Source organism: Schistocerca nitens, chromosome 4, assembly GCF_023898315.1.
Source record: "Schistocerca nitens isolate TAMUIC-IGC-003100 chromosome 4, iqSchNite1.1, whole genome shotgun sequence".
Classification (NCBI taxonomy): Eukaryota; Metazoa; Arthropoda; class Insecta; order Orthoptera; family Acrididae; genus Schistocerca; species Schistocerca nitens.
In genome coordinates this window covers 849,029,138-849,052,624 of record NC_064617.1, presented here as the reverse complement: position 1 = coordinate 849,052,624, position 23,487 = coordinate 849,029,138, and the positions used below count along the sequence as shown (strand labels likewise).

At 42.8% G+C, this 23,487-nt stretch overlaps 1 protein-coding gene across 1 annotated transcript in view; it reads right to left on the bottom strand.

Moving 5' to 3' along the window:
- Positions 1-23,487, bottom strand: part of LOC126253282 (delta-sarcoglycan) — a 564,870-nt gene that overhangs the window by 27,541 nt on the left and 513,842 nt on the right. Inside the window, exon 7 of the mRNA XM_049954506.1 lies at positions 3,063-3,186. Within this exon, the coding sequence (XP_049810463.1) occupies positions 3,063-3,186 (124 nt within the window). The remainder of the gene's footprint in view (positions 1-3,062; positions 3,187-23,487) is intronic.

The window sequence follows — 23,487 nt, the reverse complement described above, 5'->3', positions numbered from 1 at the left end:
ACTCGCCTATGGACCGAATGTGCCACATATATACTGGTACCAACAATTTTTGATTGTAGGACGAAGCTCTTGATTTCTTTTGGTATGTATCAGTTGTGCATTATAACATGAATATCGAAAAAATACAATAGATGCACTGAGTCAATTAGATCTGGAAGTGGTACATGAAAAGTAACATATGAGGTCTGGAAAATAACTAACGATGACAACAATAGATGACATAAAATACAGACTGTCAATAGCGAGGGAAGCGTTTGCGAAAGAGAGAAAAAACATTGAATATAAATTTAAGTATTTGTTACTGTCTCCTGAAAATATGTATCTAGTCAAATGAAACTATATGGTTTCAAGTCTTCGGAATTTGGATTGAGGCTGGAGGCGTGTTAGGATAGTCCTTGTAGTTATGCAAAGCCACTGTGCCAGGGTGGTGTAGTGGTTGGTGCAGTTGCCTATTGAGTAGGATGTCCAGTTTAGAATTCCAGCCTTCGCAAGAATTTACATTTGCCACCTAAGTCTGCATACATACATCACAGATGTTTGAGACTTGAAAAGGTCTCAGTAACAATACAGTTTAATTTGATTAAAGCACCTACACACGGTTACAGGCCGGATCCTCCATTTCATTTGATGCTGAGGTCTTATTCGATTGCACTTGGAGAGCCTACGAAATGATGTTTGAGTTTAGGAGGAACTCCAAGTGGGCTGAGATGTGAATGGGAATTTGGATTGAGGAGGGAGGCGTGCTAGGGTAGTCCGCACAGCTGTACAAACACACTGTGCCAGGATGGCGTAGTGGTTAGCGCGTCTGCCTAGTGAGGAGGACACACAGGTGCAAATTCCGGTCTTAGCAAAAATTTTCATTCGCCGCTTCAATCTGTATTTTAAGATTAAATATTAATTATATTTTTTATGGTAACGTTAGTTTTTTGCTCCAGGTCTACTAGAGAGCCCATGGAAATCCTGTACAGCTGTGTCTGAGTCAACACTGTCGCCACAAGGAGCGCTGTGGGAGCTGTATCAGAAAATTGGGTTCCCCTTAGAAGAAAGTTCAGTGTTTTGTGTGGCAAGCAGAAACAAAATCATCTACTACTGTGCAGCGAAAGTTCGTGTCCTATTATGCAAAGAAAGCAGTTATTGTCAAATTCATCACAACATGTTTGGAAACTTTTTTAGCAACGGGATCGGTTCAGAAACGGACAAGCAGCGGCAGACCATCTGTTTCGTAGGAGACTATGCAAACAGTTCAAACCGCATCCAAGAGGTTGCCACTGAAATCGATTCATAAAACTTCGCGGGAGCTTCAAGTGTAAAAGAATACAGTGCATAAAGTGGTTTGCAAACATCTTAAATTGGGTGCGAGCAAGGTCCAAATTGTTCAGGCATTACAACCAGGTGGTCGCCCAAAACGTAGACATGCTGAACGGGTTGAATGATGACAATGATTTTTTGAAGCGTGTGTGTTTTTCCGATGAGGCTACATTTCTAGTTTGTGAGCCAGTTAACCGCCATAATGTCCGGATATGGGTATAAAAAAATTCTCATGTTGTGCAAGAACACATTTGGGACAGTCCAAAGGTTAATGTGTAGTGTTGAATAATGTGGGATAGAGCGATTGCCCCATTTTCTTCCTTGACAGCAATGTGAGTGGATATGTTTACCTACATGTTGGTGAATTACGCCGCTTCCCAGCCAAACGATATGCAAGACACCATCATCTTTAGCCGGCCGTTGTGGTCGAACGGTTCTAGGCGCGTCAGTCCGGAACCGCGCTGCTGCTACGGTCGCAGGTTCGAATCCTGCCTCGGGCATGGATGTGTGTGCTGTCCTTAGGTTAGTTAGGTTCAAGTAGTTCTAAGTCTAGGGGACTGATGACCTCACATGTTAAGTGCTATAATGTTCAGAGCCATCTGAACCATCATCTTTCAGCAAGATGGCACTGGCCCTCAATGGGCCCTAGAAGTCCACGATTTTCTTAACGAAACATCCCCCAACAGGCGGACTGGAGAGGCGAGCTAATTCCATGCCCTCCACTTCCGAAATCACATGCCATTAGCCTCACAGATTTATTTCCCTGGGATTACGTGAAAGATATTGTGTACAAAACAGCACTTCCCGATATTGTGACCTTGCAACAAGGCATTAGAGATACCATTGACACAATCACACGACACACATTGTGGAATGTGCGACAAGAGACTGAATACAGGCTTGATTTTGCGTTTTACCAGGAGTGCAAATGTTGAACTGATTTAAATGTTGTACTGTGTGGCCTGTATTAAATGTTCAGAATTTAATGAGTAGAGGCGAGTGTGGAATAATGCGAGTTTCATTTGATGTTTTAATAGAGAGATACATTGTTTTGCTATCAGGGTACACATTTATGGGCACCCTGTACATCACAATATTTCTAGAATTGAGCCTTGTACGGAAATGAAATGTGGATGGTAAACACTTCAGAGAAGAAGCGAATGGAAGTTTCTGAAATGTGGTGTTACATGAGAATGTTGATGATTATTGGGTAGATCGTTCAACTACTGGGGATGTTCTGAGATGAAGTGAGAAGAAGTGAAATTTTTGACTGGACTAAAATAAGTGTTCGCTTGATACGCTATATCCTAAGACATCAAGTAATTGCTACTTTGGTCATAGAAGGAAGTGTGTGAGTAGGGGCTAAAATCTGTAGAGGGAGATCAAGACTTGGCTACAGTAAGTGTGTTCCAGTGGATGGAAGTGGCCGTATGTGTGCAGAGATGGAGAGGCTTGTACAGGATAGAGTATCGTGAAGAGCTGCATCAATCCAGTCTGCTGACTGAGGACTACAACAAGAAGAACAGCAACAACAACACCATTCATACTGGAAATAGTACTATATGACGTCTACATCGTGACACTGTTTCTGAAACTTCCAATATTTTAAGAGACACGTTAATTTTTGTCACACACAGAACATCGACACTGCGGCTATCTTCGTAGTCCACAGTCTGCCGATGAGGGGTGTTTCTGTGCGCTTCCGCCAGAACTATTCGACCAGCTCAGTCTTTGAGGTTGAGGTGGCAACTCACCGCTCCAGCCAGCGACTGCAGTTTTAGGTTGGTGAGGCAGGCGGCGCTGATGTCGCCAGCCCTGGACTCGATGGACACTCCGTACGGCGCCTGGATCTCTATGGAGCGAGTCGGCGACTCCAGCCTGCAAGAGAAGTGCGAGAAGACTGAAAGTCCGCCATAGGAGCTAAATGTCATCTGGTACTGTTCTATGTAGGAAATGCATTGAGGTGACAGAAATGATGGGATACCGACATGCACATTAACAGGTGGCGGTAGTTTTTGCGTACACAAGGTATAAGATACCGGTGTATCGACGGTGCTGTGATTTGTGTTCAGGTTATTCATGTGAAAATTTTTTCGATGTGACTAAGGCACGGCAATTAACAGGTTTTGAACGCAGAATGGTTGTTGGAGCGACACGCGTGGGACATTCCTTTTCGGGAATCGTTAGGCGATTCAGTATTCCGAGATCAAGTGTCAAGAGCGCGCCGTGAATACCAAATTTCAGGCATTACTTCTCTCCACTGCCAACACAATGTCCAAATGTCTTTCACTTAACGACCGAGAGCACCGACTTCTGCGAAGAGTTATCAGTGTTAACAGACAAGCAACCCGCCTAACGTATCCGTTAGGATAGTGCTGCGAAATTTGGCGTTAATGGGCTATGGCAGCAGACAACTGACCCGACTGTTTTTTGCTAACAGTACGACATCGCCTGCAGCGCCTCTCCCTGTCTCGTGATCATATTGATTGAATCCTAGACAAATGGAAAACTGTGGGCTGGTCTGATGAATCCCGGTTTCAGTTGACAAGAGCTGATGGTAGGGTTCGAGTGTGGCGCAGACCCCATGAAGGCATGGACCCAAGTTGTCAGCAAGGCAATGAGCAATGTGGTGGTGGTTCTATAATGGAGTGGACTGTGTTTACATGAAATGAACTTCGTGCTCTTGTCCAACTGAACCTATCGTTGACTGGAAATGGTTACGTTGGGCTACTTGGAGACGATTTTCAGTCGTTCATGGGCTTCATGTCATAGGGCCACAACTGTACGCGGTTGGTTTGAACATCCTGGACAGTTCGAGCGAATGGTCTGGCTACCCAGATCGTCCGACATGAATCTCATTGAACTTTTATGGGGCGTAGTCGAGAGGTCAATAGTACACAAAATCCTGCGCCGGCAACAATATCGCAACTACGTACGGCTATAGAGGCAGCATGGCTTAGTATTTTTGCCGGGGGCCTCCAACGACTTGTTGAGTCCAAGCTACGTCGAGCTGCTGCACTAGACCTTCCAAAAGGAGATCTGACACGATATTAGGGGGAATCCCACGACTTTTGTCACCTCAGTGTAATTTGATGAAAGTAGACGAATGACTGACAGATAAAAGTTCATTAAGTTGCTAATAGATCGTTGTTGTATATTCAGGTGTTATTAATGTCTCTGTAGTACTACGTCTGCGTAAATATAATGTATGTCGATTCTCGGGTTTTTCGCAGCAGGTGTCACCATGCGTTAGAGACTTCTAATGAACGTTCACGTCTTAACCCCGTGGAGATGCTTTTGATTGCCAGTTTTGGTACATCTGTTTTTATTTCTTGACAAAATATCAAATATGTCTCAATATTACTATTTCGTCACTTCAAATGGCCATTTTCTAACTTCAAAATGAAAAAAAAATCCTGCATATAATTTTATATCTCACATAAGACACATTACATAATGTAAGAATATAAAGTAACAAAATTCTCACTCCCGTGTACAGGACACTAGTCAGCCTTATTTTGATAGTAACGGTGTCACCAACTGCCAGGCATGGTTCTCTAATGGTAAAGTACGTACTTTTAAACTAAAAGGTCGTGGGTTCAAATTCTGATAACAGTCTGGCTTTACCTTAGTCTTCGACTCTCACTGACGTGAAAACGCGCCGGGAGGGACAGGTAATTCGGATCCCCTGTCCCTGGTTGGGTCGGCTAGGGGATCGGAAGTAGCCGAAGTAATGCTCAATTGAAAGACTTCCACCAGTCATCTGAAAGTGTGCTGCTACACGTTGTGTAGATAATCGAGAGAATGACAAATTGTGAGCATCATCTGGAACTGGTTACAAAATGATGAATAAAAATACGTCATTACAGAATATGTGGTAAAATATTCAGGGTGATTATAATGAAAGTTTAACTTCCAAAACTCTGTGAAATAACACCACTGGTCAGAATGACGTCAAATTGCAGCATAATATTATCGGAGAAGGGGGAAAACGTACGGCAGAAGGAAAAAATAGTTTGAAAACTGATCAATAGACTGCGCTGTGTATGTCAGAATACGTAAATCAAAACACCTGTCACTCACACGACCCATTGAAGTCGGTATAAACACGCCGGGTACACGGCTTTTCCTTCTCTCGCGTCTGCGACGTTCGCCATGCCTGTCTCAATGCAAGATAACACTCTGCTTGTAAAGCTATATTACAAGAATGATATCGGGCATGGGTGTGTGTGATGTCCTTAGGTTAGTTAGGTTTAAGTAGTTCTAAGTTCTAGGGGACTTATGACCTAAGATGTTGAGTCCCATAGTGCTCAGAGCCATTTGAACCATTTTTTACAAGAATGGTGACTGCACACGTCGCTCTGCGGAAGTTCCGGACACTGAAGGGTTTGAAAAATGGCGGTGGTTCGATGGCTGCCGTGGGTCTGGAGAAAATGATTCGGAAATTCGAAAAGGTGGGTTCTTTTGGTGTGCAAAAAAAATGGTTCAAATGGCTCTGAGCACTATGGGACTCAACTGCTGAGGTCATAAGTCCCCTAGAACTTAGAACTACTTAAACCTAACTAACCTAAGGACAACACACACATCCATGCCCGAGGCAGGATTCGAACCTGCGACCGTAGCGGTCGCGCGGTTCCAGACTGTAGCGCCAGAACCGCTCGGCCACCAGCGGCCGGCTTTTTGGTGTGCAACCTGGTAGAAGGAGTAAACGAAGTGATTCGTCGCCAGTGAAATCAATGGCCACAGGAATGCGGAAAGAGACGAGTGGTTGTGTGCAAACGTGTAGTGCTAGGAGAACTGCTGGACCATTGGACATACCCGTGAGGATGGAGCGTAAAATCCTACGAAACATCTTTCTTTGCTATCCATTCAAAATTACCCATGTGGACGAGTTGCTTCCTCTTGACCTGCCAGCAAGAGGGACCTGTGCTTTTGAATTTCTTCCTCGTATGGAGGTGGATAATGATTGGCTGCAGAAGATTTTGTGGACAGGCGAAGCCCACTTCCATCTGACAGGATACGTCAGTACACAGAATTGTCGAATATGGGCAATGGAAAATCTACACGCAAATCAACCAGTACCACTTCATCCTGAATGGGTCACTGTTTGGTGCTGGTTTATGACATTATTTATCATAGGGCTATATTTTTTCTAAGAGACAGGGGTTTGCGGTCCCGTTACCTGAACCGTCACTGGTAATCACTCTGAGTGTCTTTTGCGCAACTACTTCACTCCAGTTCTCCAACAGCGTGTATGTGCGGCTGGGATCATTTTTATGGTAGATGGCGCACATCCGCACTTTGCAAGTCCAGTTACGCAGCTTCTGAAGAGCCATTTCGGAAATGCTAGAATTATCAGTCGTCATTTCCCTACAGCCTGTCTGTCACGATCACCTTATATTTGGCTGTGGAGCTATCTGAATGATGTGTTCAGTGTTCCGATTGCAAACTTAGCTGCATTGAAGGCACGCATTGCGTAACACATTCTGAACGTGACCCCGGAAACACTTCGATCAGTTGTGGAACATGCTGTTACTCGATTTCAACTTGTTGTAGACAACGGTGGATAGCATGCTGAACATGTTTTGCGCTAGTCACACAGAAATTAATTATCCGATTTGATTTTGATTGATGTTTTTTATTCAATTTGGGACTCAGGACAATTAAAAACCCATGTTAGTGAAGCTTTTTATGCGGTTTTTGGGCTGAGGACAATTAAAAACTGATTTTTCCCATCCGATGTGATATGACCTTGCTGTGTTGGATGGGCTTACGCAACTAACAGTATTACACTTGTACACCCATGCACACTGAGTAGTACAGTTTGTTTAACGCCAACCCACGCCTTAGGCATTGCTGTGTGATCCATTTGTCATTTGTAGACGACCACTACTAAATTATGATGCTTACACCGCCTTCTGTTGCTAAATTTTGTAGCTATTTATTTTTCTTCTGCCATACGTTTTCCCCCTTCTCCGATAATATTCCGTTTCAGTTTGACGTCATTCGGACCAGTGATGTTATTTCTACAGCGGATTGAAAGTTTAACTTTAATTACAATGACCCTGTACATTAGTCAACTGTCCTAGAGAAATCGAAAACAATCTTTGTTGCACAGAAAACTGGATCAACATATTTAAAATCTAACGCAGATCATAAGCATGTTATAGTACTTTATATGTAAATATAATAAAATACTTAATAAAGTATTGGCGCTTTGGTGACTCAGAACCGTTAGAAGAACTTTTTTCTGTGACTAGTGAATTGTTACACCACAATGGGTCGTATTTTGCCCGTGTCATTACTATTACCTACAGTACCTTCTCATTAGTTTAACAGTAATAGCAAAATTTGCTAGAAATCAGGAATATTTAGAAGTTAACTTGCTTGAACAAATTTTTTTCCAAAAATTGGCATGTAAATGTCATTTTCATCACTCTATAAAGTGATAAAATGTGTAATGGCAGAACGGCCTTATTTCAGGGGTCTTATTTTTACCTGTAAATTGTTGTCGAGTGTTGCAAAAAAAAACCAGTTCTTTCTCTAACTCACCTAATTTCACTGGCTGACGTAGCATTATACCTGAAAGGCTTATATTCTTATATTAGTGACACTCTATCACGCTACTTTAGTGGTCTGTGTCCGAAATCTGGTTTGCTGTGGATCTTCGTTTACTATAACGTGTACAGGGCTTTTAACCTTTCTATAGCTGCTACAACTTACACACATTTCAACCTGCTTGCCGTATTTATTTCTTGATCTCCCTATACAATTTTGTACACCAAACACTTCACAACCAAATCGACGATTTATTCAAGCCTGATGATGTGTTTTATTAACCAGTCCCTTCTTTTAATGAAGTCGTGATATGAATTTCATTTTTCCTTATTTAGATTCAGCACTTCCTTACTAGTTATTTGAACGACTCATCATCCAGGTTATACTAGAGACATACACCTTCAGAGAAGACTTCCTAACACATAAATTTATAGTTGATATTAACAGATTTCTGTATTTCTGGATCTTTTCCCTTGTTACTGATTGTGTGCATTTTATATGCCTGTACCTCGGTCATCATAATTTATTTCGCTTGTCTTTGCCGATACCGTACAGTGAAAACTGATACATTCTTACGACTGTTAACTGGTATTTGCAATAGTGTGAACGAACATGAAAATGTCTTAGACATTTTCGTGTTCAGATGCTACGTTTATAACTAATGTCAATACCATATGTCAACCAAAGAAACGATTATCTCTCTTCCAATGAAATCCTTACGACGCGTTTGATGATCTGCGTCGCAAAGGAGCGTCGGACTGAAGGGAACGTTGCGTGAATCAGTATTGACTACTGTGGTGACGAAGGTCAAACTTTTCTTAAGTGTGAGTGGAACACTTTTAATGTGTTTCGTAAATCATTACAGTAACTACAAGTTATAAAGGTAATAACATCATCTAGCACGGACCACATACTGAGCATGAAAAAACTGAAGACAAATTTTGTACTTGCAGTGCTAAAAAGCAAGTGGTTCGAGAATCAAACTGCGTTACAAATAAAACAGTTACTGCGTCATTCACTTGTATACTCTGCCACTACGCGTTTCGATGGTTCACATCATTATCTCCCGGTGATGAATTGTTTATTTACATGGCAGGTGATGGTGAAGAGTACAGACGTCTTTTGACAGTCGTAGACCAAGGGCAGTGTAGGTTATCAAAAGACACAAAATAACCTTCACTGCCCTTGGTCTGCGACTGTAAAAAGACGTTTGTACACTTCGCCAACACCAGCCACGTAAATAAACAATTTCCACCTGCAGATGGTAGTGTGAACATCAGAACGCCTAGTGGCGTGATAAACAAGTGACTGACGTAGAAACTGTTTTATTTGTGTTTATCAACAGTCGCAGGTCTCATGGACGAAACATTCAAACTGCGTTAGTAAACATCGTAGCTGCACCATCGCGGCTTCGGCGAGCACAGTTCACGCTGTGAATCGATTTTCGGCGGTGTCGCATTGTGAGCGTGCCGGGGGCTGGATGTTCCTTCAGGAGGACTGTCGAGGATATTGGACGCGAGGGGTGACATGTGTATCGATGCAGGTGTCGGTCCTGCGAGGGAGGTGGCTTGCCCGCCGTCCTGATTGCAGGAGGCAGTGCTATACTCTGATTCACAGATGAACCGCCACATCAGACGAGATATCACTGCCAATCATACGGCAGCTGCAACGCAAAATTAAGAGCACGTAAGTACGCAGAGTTTCAGAAAGGACTCTCTGAAACCATTTGCAACAGCCTGTAGCACGTCGAAATGTTTTAAAATTTTATTTTTGTGGAGGCTCACATCCTCAACTTGTTTTGAGAAGGAAAACATAGTCCAAATATGCATTATTCTGTTTACTATCCGGGCAGTTGGACAGTTTCAACCGTGGGTCATTTTCAAGCACATATTTAAAGCTTCATGTTTCGTTTCACATTATAATACATCTCTGTTACATGTGGACAGATATATATCGTATTTCTGTGCAAATGTGGCACAAAAGCAAAACAACAGTGTACGTGATTACACAGATAATGGCTAATGGGCGTACTCATTTAGTCTGCTTCATTATTTCTGTTTTAGATATGCACAGAAAAACAATATGTTCCTGTTTCCATGTACCAGCGATGTATTACAATGTGAAATGAGGCGTGAAGCTTAAAATACGTGCTAGAAAATTACCTATAGTGGAAAATCGCCAATTGGTCAATCGCTCAAACTGTATCATACTTGGACCATGTTTTCATTCTCAAAACGCACAAGAGTACCTGACACCAGACTTCGTCTGACACTGCGTCATTATGTCGTTCTTTTCTTCCGTGACTTCAAGTGTATGTAATGGCGTCCATGCTGATTCCATATCCCATGACATAAAGAGCACGCCCAATAGATTTCCGCATTGTGGCTTAGTGAGTATATACGTGTTTATGGAATACTACAACAGTTTTGCTAGTGAATTCAGGGCTTACTGCCAGACATAACAAGTGTCTCTTAACCCAAGTGTGCATACCCTGGGTCCAGTGGACCTAGAGACGGTTTTAAGTATAAATTGCTGTAAGAAAAACTTAAAATTGATCCCCCACCCATCAGAAAGCTTTTTTTCAGTACTCAATAACACAGTGCAGAAATCTGTGTCATTAGCCGTAAGTGACACGTGCATTTTCTTCCTTTACCACACATTTACATAACCTGGGTCCGAAGGACACTCTGGTTTAAGTTGGAGTGTCATTAAATTAGACTGGGTTATAATGAATAAAATTTTGTTTGGAAATCACAGAATGCATTATAGACACACATTTGCATTGTTGTGATTCCAGAAAAGACTTTATTATATGTTGCAACTCTGTTCAGCTGTCAGATAGCGTTATGCCCTGTTGCATAAGAGAGCTAAACATTGCGATAGATGGTTACGGGTGTGTGAACCAAAATAATAATGTTGAAAGACTTTGCTATAGAACAGTGTTGAAAATGATGTTCGATAATCATTTGAAGAGAGGTAACACTAAACAATAACGTGAACAGCAGTCCATAGAAGAAGAGAGTACGCAGGTAGAATGTCACCATCTATATCTAAAAAAAACGAGCAAGAAAGAAGATAGCAACGTTTCTGATGTCCAAATTTTTAATCCTTTGTTACTCGATGGGTAACTGGAGATTACGATTTCCTTTCAGACATGAGTGCTGCTGCAGACTTAAGCCGTGAAGCTGTCTCTCAGGCAGTGGCATGCAACTCTCTTCATGAACAACAGAGCAGTGGTAGTGTTTACGATGATGATGATGATGTAGGTAATAATGCGTATGGGCAATCCCCTAAATTATATGCTATGGAGCAAAACCATTTCCCGCTCCACCGCCCCTATGCAAAGTAAAACATCTGCACAAAATTTAGTGATATTTATGCAAAGACGAGCAAGAGGCATGGTAACTTACATTCCCCAATGATGGTGATTCCTCTGGCCATCGTCAACGGAATTGTGAGATCAACAAACCTAGAGGCCAGAAGAGTTTGTGTACCAAGACAAATAAAGTGGATTGGTATAACTAGAGAACAAATATTAGCCTTCTCGGAAGTTTTGCTTCATGTTGGAGCAGATAAAGGCTGGGATATTCCAATCAGGCAACGTTTTTGGAGAAGTTTTCCAATCCATTCTACAGAGCTACAATGTCTGTGAGCCAGTTTGCGGCCATCAGAAGATTCATTGATTCATTAGATTGGATGACTACAGAACAGGAGAGGCTAGGCTATAAACAGATAAGTTTGCTGCTGTATCCCACCTATGGAAAATATTTATAGGACAGTACAGGAAAGTAGTCATACTTAAAATTAAGGTTACAATGGATGGCCAACTAAGATCATTAGGAACCGTTGTGGATTCCTGCAATATATGCCAATAAGCAGAGAAAGTATGGAATGAAAATATTCTGGATGTGCGAAGCTAATGGGTCCGTGTGTAAAAGAAGACAACCAGGTGAGCCACGCCAGAAAAATTGGGGCTTGCCACAGTGAAGACCGTTCTGGTAGAGTCAGGTATGTTAAAATTGATAGTTATTTTACAAGTGTCCAATTGGCGGAGATATGTAGAACAAAAACATAACAGTCGATGTAACAATGAGGATGAATAAAGGAGATATTCCGAAGGAGATGAAGCCTAGCAGTTGTGCACATGTAAATTCAAGTCCATTTGCATTTACGAAAGAAATAATACTGGTTAGTTGTTCTCCGAAGAAGAACATATGTCTAATTGTCGTAAGTAACATGCATCATGACAATTCTACGTATGGACCACTCTCAAATAACGTAATTTATTGGCTTACATGTGAGGAATGCGTCCTGCAATTTGTACCGTACATTTTCTGCGCCCTGTACAGCCTTTAGAATAGTTAATCTCCAAACATATGTCCCACATAAATGCACACATTTAGACGTACTGTCTGTTCAAAATTGTCCAGGTACCAGTATTTCATCATGAACATCACTACACGTCTAACAGAAGAGTTCAGTGACTTCGAACGTGGCCTAGTCACTGGATGTCACCTGGGCGAGGAAAGCAAAATGGACATTTCACGTCTTCTCTAACTGTCTATGTCAAACGCTGATGACGTAGCTGTGAAGTCCAAACGCGAAGAAACAACCACAGCTAAAGTGACACCAGGCAGACCTAATCTACGTTGGCAGAGGGACCGTCGAGCATTGCGGTAGTGGTTGCAAAAGTCGCATGAAATCAGCGGAAGGAATTACTCGTGAGACTCAAATTGATGTCCGCAGTTGTGTGCGCAGGGAATCAAAAGGAATGCGATGCAACGGCCGAGCGCCTCATCAAAAGCCGCGGATTTCTGTCAGTGCTAAGGGACGCCTGAGGTGGAGCAAAGAGCGCAGCCATTGGAAGGTGAGTGACGGGAAACGAGTGATTTGGAATGACGAAGCACGCTATAATCTGTGGGAATCCTACAGGTTTGGTTTTGGCGAACGGCTAGAGAACATTACTGCCATCAGGTGTAGTGCCAACTGTAAAGCTCAGACGAGGTGTATTCTGGTACGGGAGTTTTTTTCCTCGTTAGGGTGTGTTCCCGTTGTTGTTGTTGTTGTTGTTGTTGTTGTTGTGGTCTTCAGTCCTAATACTGGTTTGACGCAGCTCTCCATACTACTCTATCCTGTGCAAGCTTCTCATCTCCCAGTACCTACTGCAACGTACATCCTTCTGAATCTGCTTAGTGTATTCATCTCTTGGTCTCCCTCTACGATTTTTACCCTGCACGCCACCCTCCAATACTAAATTGGCGATCCCTCGATGCCTCAGAACATGTCCTACCAACCGATCCCTTCTTCTGGTCCACAAACTCCTCTTCTCCCCCAAAAAATGGTTCAAATGGCTCTGAGCACTATGGGACTTAACATCTATGGTCATCAGTCCCCTAGAACTTAGAACTACTTAAACCTAACTAACCCAAGGACATCACACAACACCCAGCCATCACGAGGCAGAGAAAATCCCTGACCCCGCCGGGAATCGAACCCGGGAAGCCGGGCGCGGGAAGCGAGAACGCTACCGCACGACCACGAGCTGCGGGCTCTTCTCCCCCAATTCTATTCAATACTTCCTCATTAGTTATGTGATCTACCCATTTAATCTTCAGCATTCTTCTGTAGCACCACATTTCGAAAGCTTATATTCTCTTCTGGTCCAAACTATTTATCGTCCATGTTTCACTTCCATACATGGCTACACTCCATACAAATACTTTCAGAAACGACTTCCTGACACTTAAATCTATACTCGATGTTAACAAATTTCTATTCTTCAGAAACGCTTTCCTTGCCATTGCCAGTCTACATTTTATATCCTCTCTACTTCGACCATCGTCAGTTATTTTGCTCCCCAAATAGCAAAACTCCTTTACTACTTTAAGTGTCTCATTTCCTAATCTAATTCCCTCAGCATCACCCGACTTAATTCGACTACATTCCATTATCCTCGTTTTGCATTTGTTGATGTTCATCCTCATTTCAAGGCACTGTCCATTCCGTTCAACTGCTCTTCCAATTCGTTTGCTGTCTCTGACAGAATTACAATGTCATCGGCGAACCTCAAAGATTTTATTTCTTCTCCATGGATTTTAATACCTACATCGAATTTTACTTTTGTTTCCTTTACTGCTTGCTCAATATACAGATTAATAACATCGGGGAGAGGTTATAACCCTGTCTCACACCCTTCCCAACCACTGCTTTCCTAAAAAAAAAAAAAAAAAAACGATGAATGCTGAAGGATATTAACACATTTTAAGCCATGTGCACTGCATATGCTAGCATGAACATTTCGATGACAATGACGGATTTTATGAGCACTAAATGCACACTGTCATAAAGCAGCATGTACTAGACAATGGTTTGCAGACAACACCGTTCGCGAAATGGACCGGCTTTGCTCCACAACCCCGCGTCCAACATCATTAGGTAATGTGGTTTAGGGGCTTGTGGAAGAATGAATTGCCATTTCTCCACAGATATTCAGACAAACCAGTTAAAGTGTCCGCAGCAAAGTTGAAGCCATCATAAAGGTGACACGTGGACACTTCCCCTTATTCATGTCGACTAATAGCTGTCCGGATACAATTGATCAGATTATGGCCTTTCTGGGTGCTATAACAGCCGCATGTACGTATTGTAAAATAATGTTATTCCGTTCTAGCCGTCCAGGCAAGAGAAGTTCTCTTTTTAGGTGAAAATTGGAAGAAAAAACATTTGTAAATCTCGGTATTGTAGAAAGTATATGCACTTTTGCTCATCTGTACGGCAGAAAGGGTGGTCAACAATGGTTTGCTACTCACGGAACACGGTTTCATAGAGAACGGGGAGACTTTCTAAATGGCTTCAGCGTCTGGTATCCGCATACATCGATACTCGTGACAGATGACTAATCGATGACATAAAGGCGAGGACTGGGCCTTAGTAGGACGAGGGAGCAGCTACGCTTGCGTTCCCTGGCGTCCGTAATGTCCACGACCATTACTGGCTGCACGCGCCTTCCGGCGTCGTATGCATGCAGATTATCTGATCGTTTGTTCTCTGGCGTCACGTGTCGCTTTTATTAAAATGAGTGACGCGTCTCCTTCAGAAGGGAAGGGAAATTAAGCATCGCACAGCGAGAGAGGCCTGTGCAGTCTACAGCACGTCTCTAACGACATTTTAAACTTGGCACATTCAAACATTTGGTAGTAAAATTGTTCAGTACACAATAAAAATGACATCGGACTTCAACACCTCTTGGAGATTTCACATGTCTACTGCTTTTGTTGAGATGTGGTCAAACAAATTATCAGCTCGAAATCGAAGTAAAAATGAAACAAAACCTCCAGAAATCCTTAAATTTCACAAAAATAACTGAAATGACATGTAGGGGAATGCAAGGTTTATTATCGAATTTAGTTGACGAAATCTTCTCCGGTTAGCAACCGAGTCACGGTGTCGTGTTGTCGCAATATTCCGACGGGTTTCCTTCTCGTCATCCTTAGGCGAAGACCACAATTCTGATGATAACTCGAGGAGATTTCATCTATAATCCACCTTTTTCGAAATGTGGTGACCAATAGATGGTTAGAGTGAATTTATTTTTTCTGTAACTTTGAGTGATTAACAAAAAGCATTATATAGTTCAAATGGTTCAAATCGATCTGAACACTATGCGACTTAACTTCTGAGGTCATCACTCGCCTAGAACTTAGAACTAATTAAAACTAACTAACCTAAGGACATCGCACACATCCATGCCCGAGACAGGATTCGAAGCTGCGACCGTAGCGGTTGCTCGGCTCCAGACTATAGCGCCTAGAACCGCACGGCCACGCCGGCCGGCCATTATATAGTCCTACCGGTAACAGAGTGCACTTAGAACGGGAGTTTTGCTCGTGTGTCTCAACCAATCGGGTAACGCGTTTATCTACGGCAACGTGTCAGCATTACCACAGTTTATGGCAGCTATGGCTTTCACTTAGTGTCGTGGCAGCCTTGTGCGCATCGTGGCTGAAAACTGAGTATCTGTCAGGGGCCTTCTCTCGGTATGTGTATTATAGTTATTTGTCTAACTTGGCCGGCCAGAGTGGCCGAGCGGTTCTAGCCGCTACAGTCTGGAACCGCGCGACTGCCACGTTCGCAGGTTCGAATCCTGCCTCGGGAATGGATATCTGTGATGTCCTAAGGTAAGTGAGGTTTAACTACACTCCTGGAAATTGAAATAAGAACACCGTGCATTCATTGTCCCAGGAAGGGGAAACTTCATTGACACATTCCAGGGGTCAGATACATCACATGATCACACTGACAGAACCACAGGCACATAGACACAGGCAACAGAGCATGCACAATGTCGGCACTAGTACAGTGTATATCCACCTTTCGCAGCAATGCAGGCTGCTATTCTCCCATGGAGACGATCGTAGAGATGCTGGATGTAGTCCTGTGGAACGGCTTGCCATGCCATTTCCAACTGGCGCCTCAGTTGGACCAGTGTTCGTGCTGGACGTGCAGACCGCGTGAGACGACGCTTCATCCAGTCCCAAACATGCTCAATGGGGGACAGATCCGGAGATCTTGCTGGCCAGGGTAGTTGACTTACACCTTCTAGAGCACGTTGGGTGGCACGGGATACATGCGGACGTGCATTGTCCTGTTGGAACAGCAAGTTCCCTTGCCGGTCTAGGAATGGTAGAACGATGGGTTCGATGACGGTTTGGATGTACCGTGCACTATTCAGTGTCCCCTCGACGATCACCAGTGGTGTACGGCCAGTGTAGGAGATCGCTCCCCACACCATGATGCCGGGTGTTGGCCCTGTGTGCCTCGGTCGTATGCAGTCCTGATTGTGGCGCTCACCTGCACGGCGCCAAACACGCATACGACCATCATTGGCACCAAGGCAGAAGCGACTCTCATCGCTGAAGACGACACGTCTCCATTCGTCCCTCCATTCACGCCTGTCGCGACACCACTGGAGGCGGGCTGCACGATGTTGGGGCGTGAGCGGAAGACGGCCTAACGGTGTGCGGGACCGTAGCCCAGCTTCATGGAGACGGTTGCGAATGGTCCTCGCCGATACCCCAGGAGCAACAGTGTCCCTAATTTGCTGGGAAGTGGCGGTGCGGTCCCCTACGGCACTGCGTAGGATCCTACGGTCTTGGCGTGCATCCGTGCGTCGCTGCGGTCCGGTCCCAGGTCGACGGGCACGTGCACCTTCCGCCGACCACTGGCGACAACATCGATGTACTGTGGAGACCTCACGCCCCACGTGTTGAGCAATTCGGCGGTACGTCCACCCGGCCTCCCGCATGCCCACTATACGCCCTCGCTCAAAGTCCGTCAACTGCACATACGGTTCACGTCCACGCTGTCGCGGCTTGCTACCAGTGTTAAAGACTGCGATGGAGCTCCGTATGCCACGGCAAACTGGCTGACACTGACGGCGGCGGTGCACAAATGCTGCGCAGCTAGCGCCATTCGACGGCCAACACCGCGGTTCCTGGTGTGTCCGCTGTGCCGTGTGTGTGATCATTGCTTGTACAGCCCTCTCGCAGTGTCCGGAGGAAGTATGGTGGGTCTGACACTCCGGTGTCAATGTGTTCTTTTTTCCATTTCCAGGAGTGTAGTTCAAAGTTTTAGGGGACTGATGACCTTAGAAGTTAAGTCCCATAATGCTCAGAGTCATTTGAAACATTTGTCTAACTTGGCAATCCATACAGCAAAAAAATGTTCAAATGTGTGTGAAATCTTATGAGACTTAACTGCTAAGGACATCAGTCCTTACGGTTACACACTACGTAACCTAAATTACCCTAAGGACAAACACACACACCCATGCCCGAGGGAAGACTTGAACCTCCTCCGGGACCAGACACACAGTCCATGACTGCAGTGCCCTAAGACCGCACGGCTAATCCTGCGCGGCAATCCATACTGCAGACTCAACATGAAACTGTACGTGTGCGTAAATGTCCATTTGTCATCCCATTACACATAGCTCTCACCATGGTTGTCTGTGGTGGATACGATAGCTCTAATGACCACGCCGCCAGTGGTTTATCATATGCGGGGCGTTCAATTTGAGACAACTAAATATCTCGAAAACAAGGCTCCGTACAAAAAAAAAAAAAAAAATATCTGTGTGTAGAGCTAATATTAACAAAGGGGGCACTGTCCGTTATACAACCGGTTCCCTCCTAATTATATCTCCTGCGTGGGTCGGTTAATGTGTATAATTTCAAATGGGAACTCTCCATTTTTATTGCACATTCTGATTCTGTGAAAAAAATCAAATCATTGTTTTCCATTCGTGGTAGATGGCACTCTTGTCGATAAATATCAAGTCTGCTTATTTTTGTTATTAACAACCGACGCATTTGATTCCACATTTCATTTGCGATGTAAATGTAAATCTTTGTCTCTAACAGTTGACTTTGATTGTACACTACAAATATTATGGTCAGACATTGATATTTTGGCAGATGAGCTTCTAGAATGGGGACATAGTTTTCTATTCCCTAGGGGGTGAGTACGGCAAGTCCACAAACCATCGGAATGCTTGATTTCTGTGGCCACTCTGGACCCTGCCATCAGGGTGAGTTATTTCGGTTTTTGTTTCCATCCAACCACAGTGACCTCCGCGCTGGTCACAACGTGACTACCGGCGGAATATAAATCACAACCATTGGGATAGATAAAATGTCCATGAAGTGATAGTGACATGTGAACCTGCCATGGATACTCACTGAAATCAAGCACTCCAACAATGAGAGGCAAGGATCTCACCACAATCAAGCACCCCCAACGGTGAGAGGCAAGGACACTCACCAAAATCAAGCACCCTAAAATTGAGAGGCAAGGCTACTCAACGAAATCAAGCACACAACAGTGAGAGTCCAGGGGACTAATCAAAATCAAGCACCCCGATGGGAACAAGAAACTGTTACATCCACAACATTCTTTCTGGATGTTGAAAGTAAATATCAACTTTTACAACACAAAGGTTTACATTTGCATCCTAAATGAAATGTAGAATGCAATGCCTAGGTTCGTAATTGCAAAAACCGACACATGTTATATTTGTCAATTACAGTGGCATCTCCAAGGAATGGGAAATAATATTTTGAGCAAACCGTATGTATTTGTTGATGTAGAATCCGAACATACAATAAAAATGGGCGTTTAATATTCGAAAATACAGAGCTGAACCCTTTCATGCAGGATGAGACGTTGGCAGATGGCTAGGTGTAGCAGAGACAGATTTCGCCTTTAACAATATTAATTTTTCAACCGGAACACTTTTTTGTATGATGCATTTATTTCAGAATATTTTGCTGTCTCTAAATAAACACCCTGTACAGCGTTACAAGCGAAATTAACAGGTCTATATACAATATAACGGAACTTGTTCTGGTTACACTGAAAATCAACATGCAGGAACTGTTACGTAAATGACGTTTCTTGATGGACACTCGTAATACCATTTTTGACGAGGAATGATGCATTAGAAGAGATTGAAACAGATGATTAAAAAAAATACTGCGACTATGTGATGTCAACTGCCATTCGTCTACCCTTCCTCCGTCACACTTACCCACATTATACTCTTCCAAATACTTGCAGGAGAGTCCGAACAGCATGCACAAAATTTGTGAGGTTGTTACGGGACCTAATTTGAGAACACACAAAAAGAAATTAACGTCATTAGGTGTTAGTGGACACTGATTCCATCGTTGATCCGTTCACTCAGTTTTTTTATTACAGAGGGCAGCTAACCCTCTGACTGAACACGCTGAGCTTCCGTGCCGGTCACCACTAGGCTATTCAGACACGGTTGCCCCCGCCTCCATATGGATCACCCTAGCACGCTTCCCGCCAGAAGCAAATATTCAACTTATCCACACGCTACTGGTAGAGTGCCCCTTGTCATTTATCTTCATTACTAGTGGCATTTCGCTGATTCCCGTAAGAGCTCGAACGTGGTGTGCATCTGCACTGAAGTGATTGATTGGTTGTCCTCAAGTCAGTTATATGTACAGGGTGTAACCCAAATTGCGACACAAACAGCAGGGGACATTTCTGACATGTAGATGAACAAATCATGTTATATGAACATGGGTGCAGAAACGCTTTGTTTCCATGTCACAACTCATTTTCTCCAGCTCATTAATCATTGGAACAACACACGAACAGAATGCGCCAAGCAACTGTTTCTCACACGAGATGTTCAATATGCCGTCCGTGTGCATTGATACATGTATCAACCGGCAAATGTAGTGAATCTCTTACGCGCTGATGTATCGTATGGTTTCGCAGCCTTCCGTAATACGGGCACGGTGACTGTGAGCAACTTGTATTTGGTTTTCCATACGCTACAGCTTTCAGATGTCCCCAGAGTCAAAGTCAAGTGGAGAGCGTGGAGGCTAGGCTACTGGACCAGCTTTTGCTATACATCTTTCACCGAATTTTTTATTTAGAAGCCGACAGGCGTTAACAATTAAATGAGGAGGTGCTCCAACGTGCATGAAGCACGTGTTTCGTCGCACCGGTAAAGACTCTGCGAACAGATCAGATAGAATATTCTCTACGAAATCATTTAACTTTGTCCGTTGAGCCCCAGAAACCAGTTACAAACAATGTCGGCCCAAACCCTGACAGCAAATCTTTGTTGATGATTTTCTTCAACAGTTGCTTGAGGATTGACATCTGCCCACACAAGCCGATTTTGGAAAGTTGAATCTCATGATTAATGAGTGGGAGAAAATGAGTTGTAACGTGGAAACAAGGCGTTGCCAGACCCATGTTCATACAACATAATGTCTTCGTTTACATGTGAAGATTGTGTCCTGCAATTTGTGCTGTACATTTTTGTTACACCTTGTATGTGGTACCTTCACATATATATTTTGAGTTTATTGGCATTAGGGACCAAAGGCCTCCAGTGGCTCGTTTGATTTCTTACTAACATTTATCTTGGTATCTATACTAAAGTGAAAATATATGGTCATCGGTGCAGACGTCGACGTTATGGGCTATATTTCGTGTTTGCAATCAGAACTGTTCTGATCTGTCCGAGATTGTTTTTCCAGCAGTGTTGGTTGTATATTGACAGTGATACACAGCAGTATTGATACGTTCATTTGGTAAGAGTTGAGCGATATCAATCTCTGGTATGGCTTCACAGAATACAGTCACAGAACGAATTAACAAACGACGCTATGCCGAACCTATTCACGCAGCAACAGACATAGAGTGCATGTGTCTCGTATGAGGTTCGTAGCATTACTCTGTGTTCTGTGTTGAACCTTTTATTGATTGCATGTTATTGGCTCTTCCACGGTTGCGAAGGTATTTTGACGAAAACCGAAGTCCATGGGTTCCTTATACCAAAATACTTGGAAACTATCCCCGAACAACCTCCACATTGTGGAGTTAGGATTCGCTTGTTTTGAATGACTTGAAAATTTGATCTCTACAGCTTGCAGGAATTGTAAATATGTCATCTTATTAATTAATTGTTCGGCGAAATAGTATTTTGTTTCACCTCATTTGTTTCTGGCATTGCACATCGTCAGCGGTATCTGCATTAGAGAAATACAAATATTTCTAATAATAAGTTACCTACAGCTTGTCTCTCAGAGTTTCATGTATCTCTGATCTTTCAGTTCAATGTAATTCGACTCTCCTTATGTGTAATGTTTTCCAGCGTATCCCAATTAATAATACGGTTATATATATATATATATATATATATATATATATATATATATATATATATATATATATATATATATATAGCCAGTGACATGTCTATCAGTTTTACATATTGACAAAAAGTCACTTTGCTAAATATTTTGGAAGAAACAGAATTTTTCGCATAAACAGCGAAACATCTTGTCAGTATTTTAAATGAATAGACCTATTTAAGAAACAAAAATGAAATCTCGATAGTTCTTTATGCTGATTACTTATATATGTACGAATCGTGTAATTGTATTATTACATGAACATTACGAAATGTTGTCACTGGGATACGCTAGAGAACAGTATGTATACGGTAAGTTGAATTAGAAGTAAGCGAAAAATTATAGATACAGAAGATACTACAACGTACGCTGTAATTTATTCTAAGGAATATGTGATGATGGGCAGCACCCGAAATTAGACGGGTGAAATAAAATACTACCACAAAGCAGCTTTTGTCAAACAGTTAATTAACCTGACCAACTATTTACAAATACACCTCATACATTTCTTTCAAGAGTGTAGGTATTTCTGTATTATAGTGTTATAGTATCACCATGGAGAAAACTGTTAGGAGCAGAATTGATAATGTTAAAATTACTACGAACAGAAACATGGAAAGAAAGTGCAAAAATTAGAACAAAGGCAACACCGTTTTTCTGAAGCGAAATGTACTTTTATTATTCTTCGTCTGTCCGTTTCCTCAATCGTTCTCATACATAGTATGCTAGGTAGGTCTTTCGATACGAAGTTCTTGAATAAAAAGTTATCGATTAACGTATCGCCTCAAATACGGGTAATATGCCACGCTTTCGTTTACTGCTTCATCGCCGTCGTGAAACTGGCGAGATTCTCACTTTGTTGCACTGAGAACGGAATTTGATTGGGTAGATGACGTCATGATGACAGGACGGAGATAGTGCCCCCTGTGCTGAAAGATTACATCTGCGCTCCCCCTCCAGCGTCCATTGCAGCGTCAAAACTCATTATTATCGGCAGTGTAAATTATTCCTCCGTGCTGTGTTCTTTTTTTTTTTTTTTTATCGAGTGCACGCTTCCATGTATTGCTAAGCCCATACTTGGTGTTTCAATTGAAGCTGTTATGACACAGTCTAATTTTGATTGCTTCCCTATTCACAAAGTCCCAATAATTCGACGCGTGAGGTAGAATTCTCCTATGTTCAAATATAATCTTCTATTTCTTTATTAGACTATGCTCGGCCGCCGTCGATTTATCAAAAGTTCTGTTCTTAAGGTAACATCTATGTTCAATGCAGCGATCGGCAGCAGTCCGTATAGACTCTTCCGCATAACTGCTACCACACATGCGATGGATGTTATAAATCTCTGGCAGTCTTAGGCTGAGTTTATCTTTAACACGTCCTTTACGTTTCCTACGTATCAATATTTATGATTTAGTTCATAAAGAAGTATTCTACATTTTACCCTTGCACTTGTACACATATGCAATTTTATTAGATATGACTGTAATTTAGAAGATAATCGTTAAAAAACGTCCTGTGAGAAGAAGCCCGTCAAGTAGCTGTGGAAAGCACAGTGGTCTCGTTTCAAAATGAAAATACTGTATGTTGATAAAGCTGGAATAATGTGGTAGTTCGCAGAGGGAGTGTGAGAATTTTTTTCGGTTATGTGGTAGTGATCCTGTACCTTAAATATAGCAGATGAAATGTGGTTCATTAACTTTCAAAGAGAACGAATATGTTGTGGAAAGGAACCCTGCGGAGGTGGATAACACGGTGTTTCACCTATCTCGACAATATGTAAGCAGAAGCCCTCATGATAATTTCAGCTTTTTAACATGTGCAATGAGGATTTCGTGCCGGAACAGAAAGAGATTCTGCGTACCATCCCCTTAACACGTTG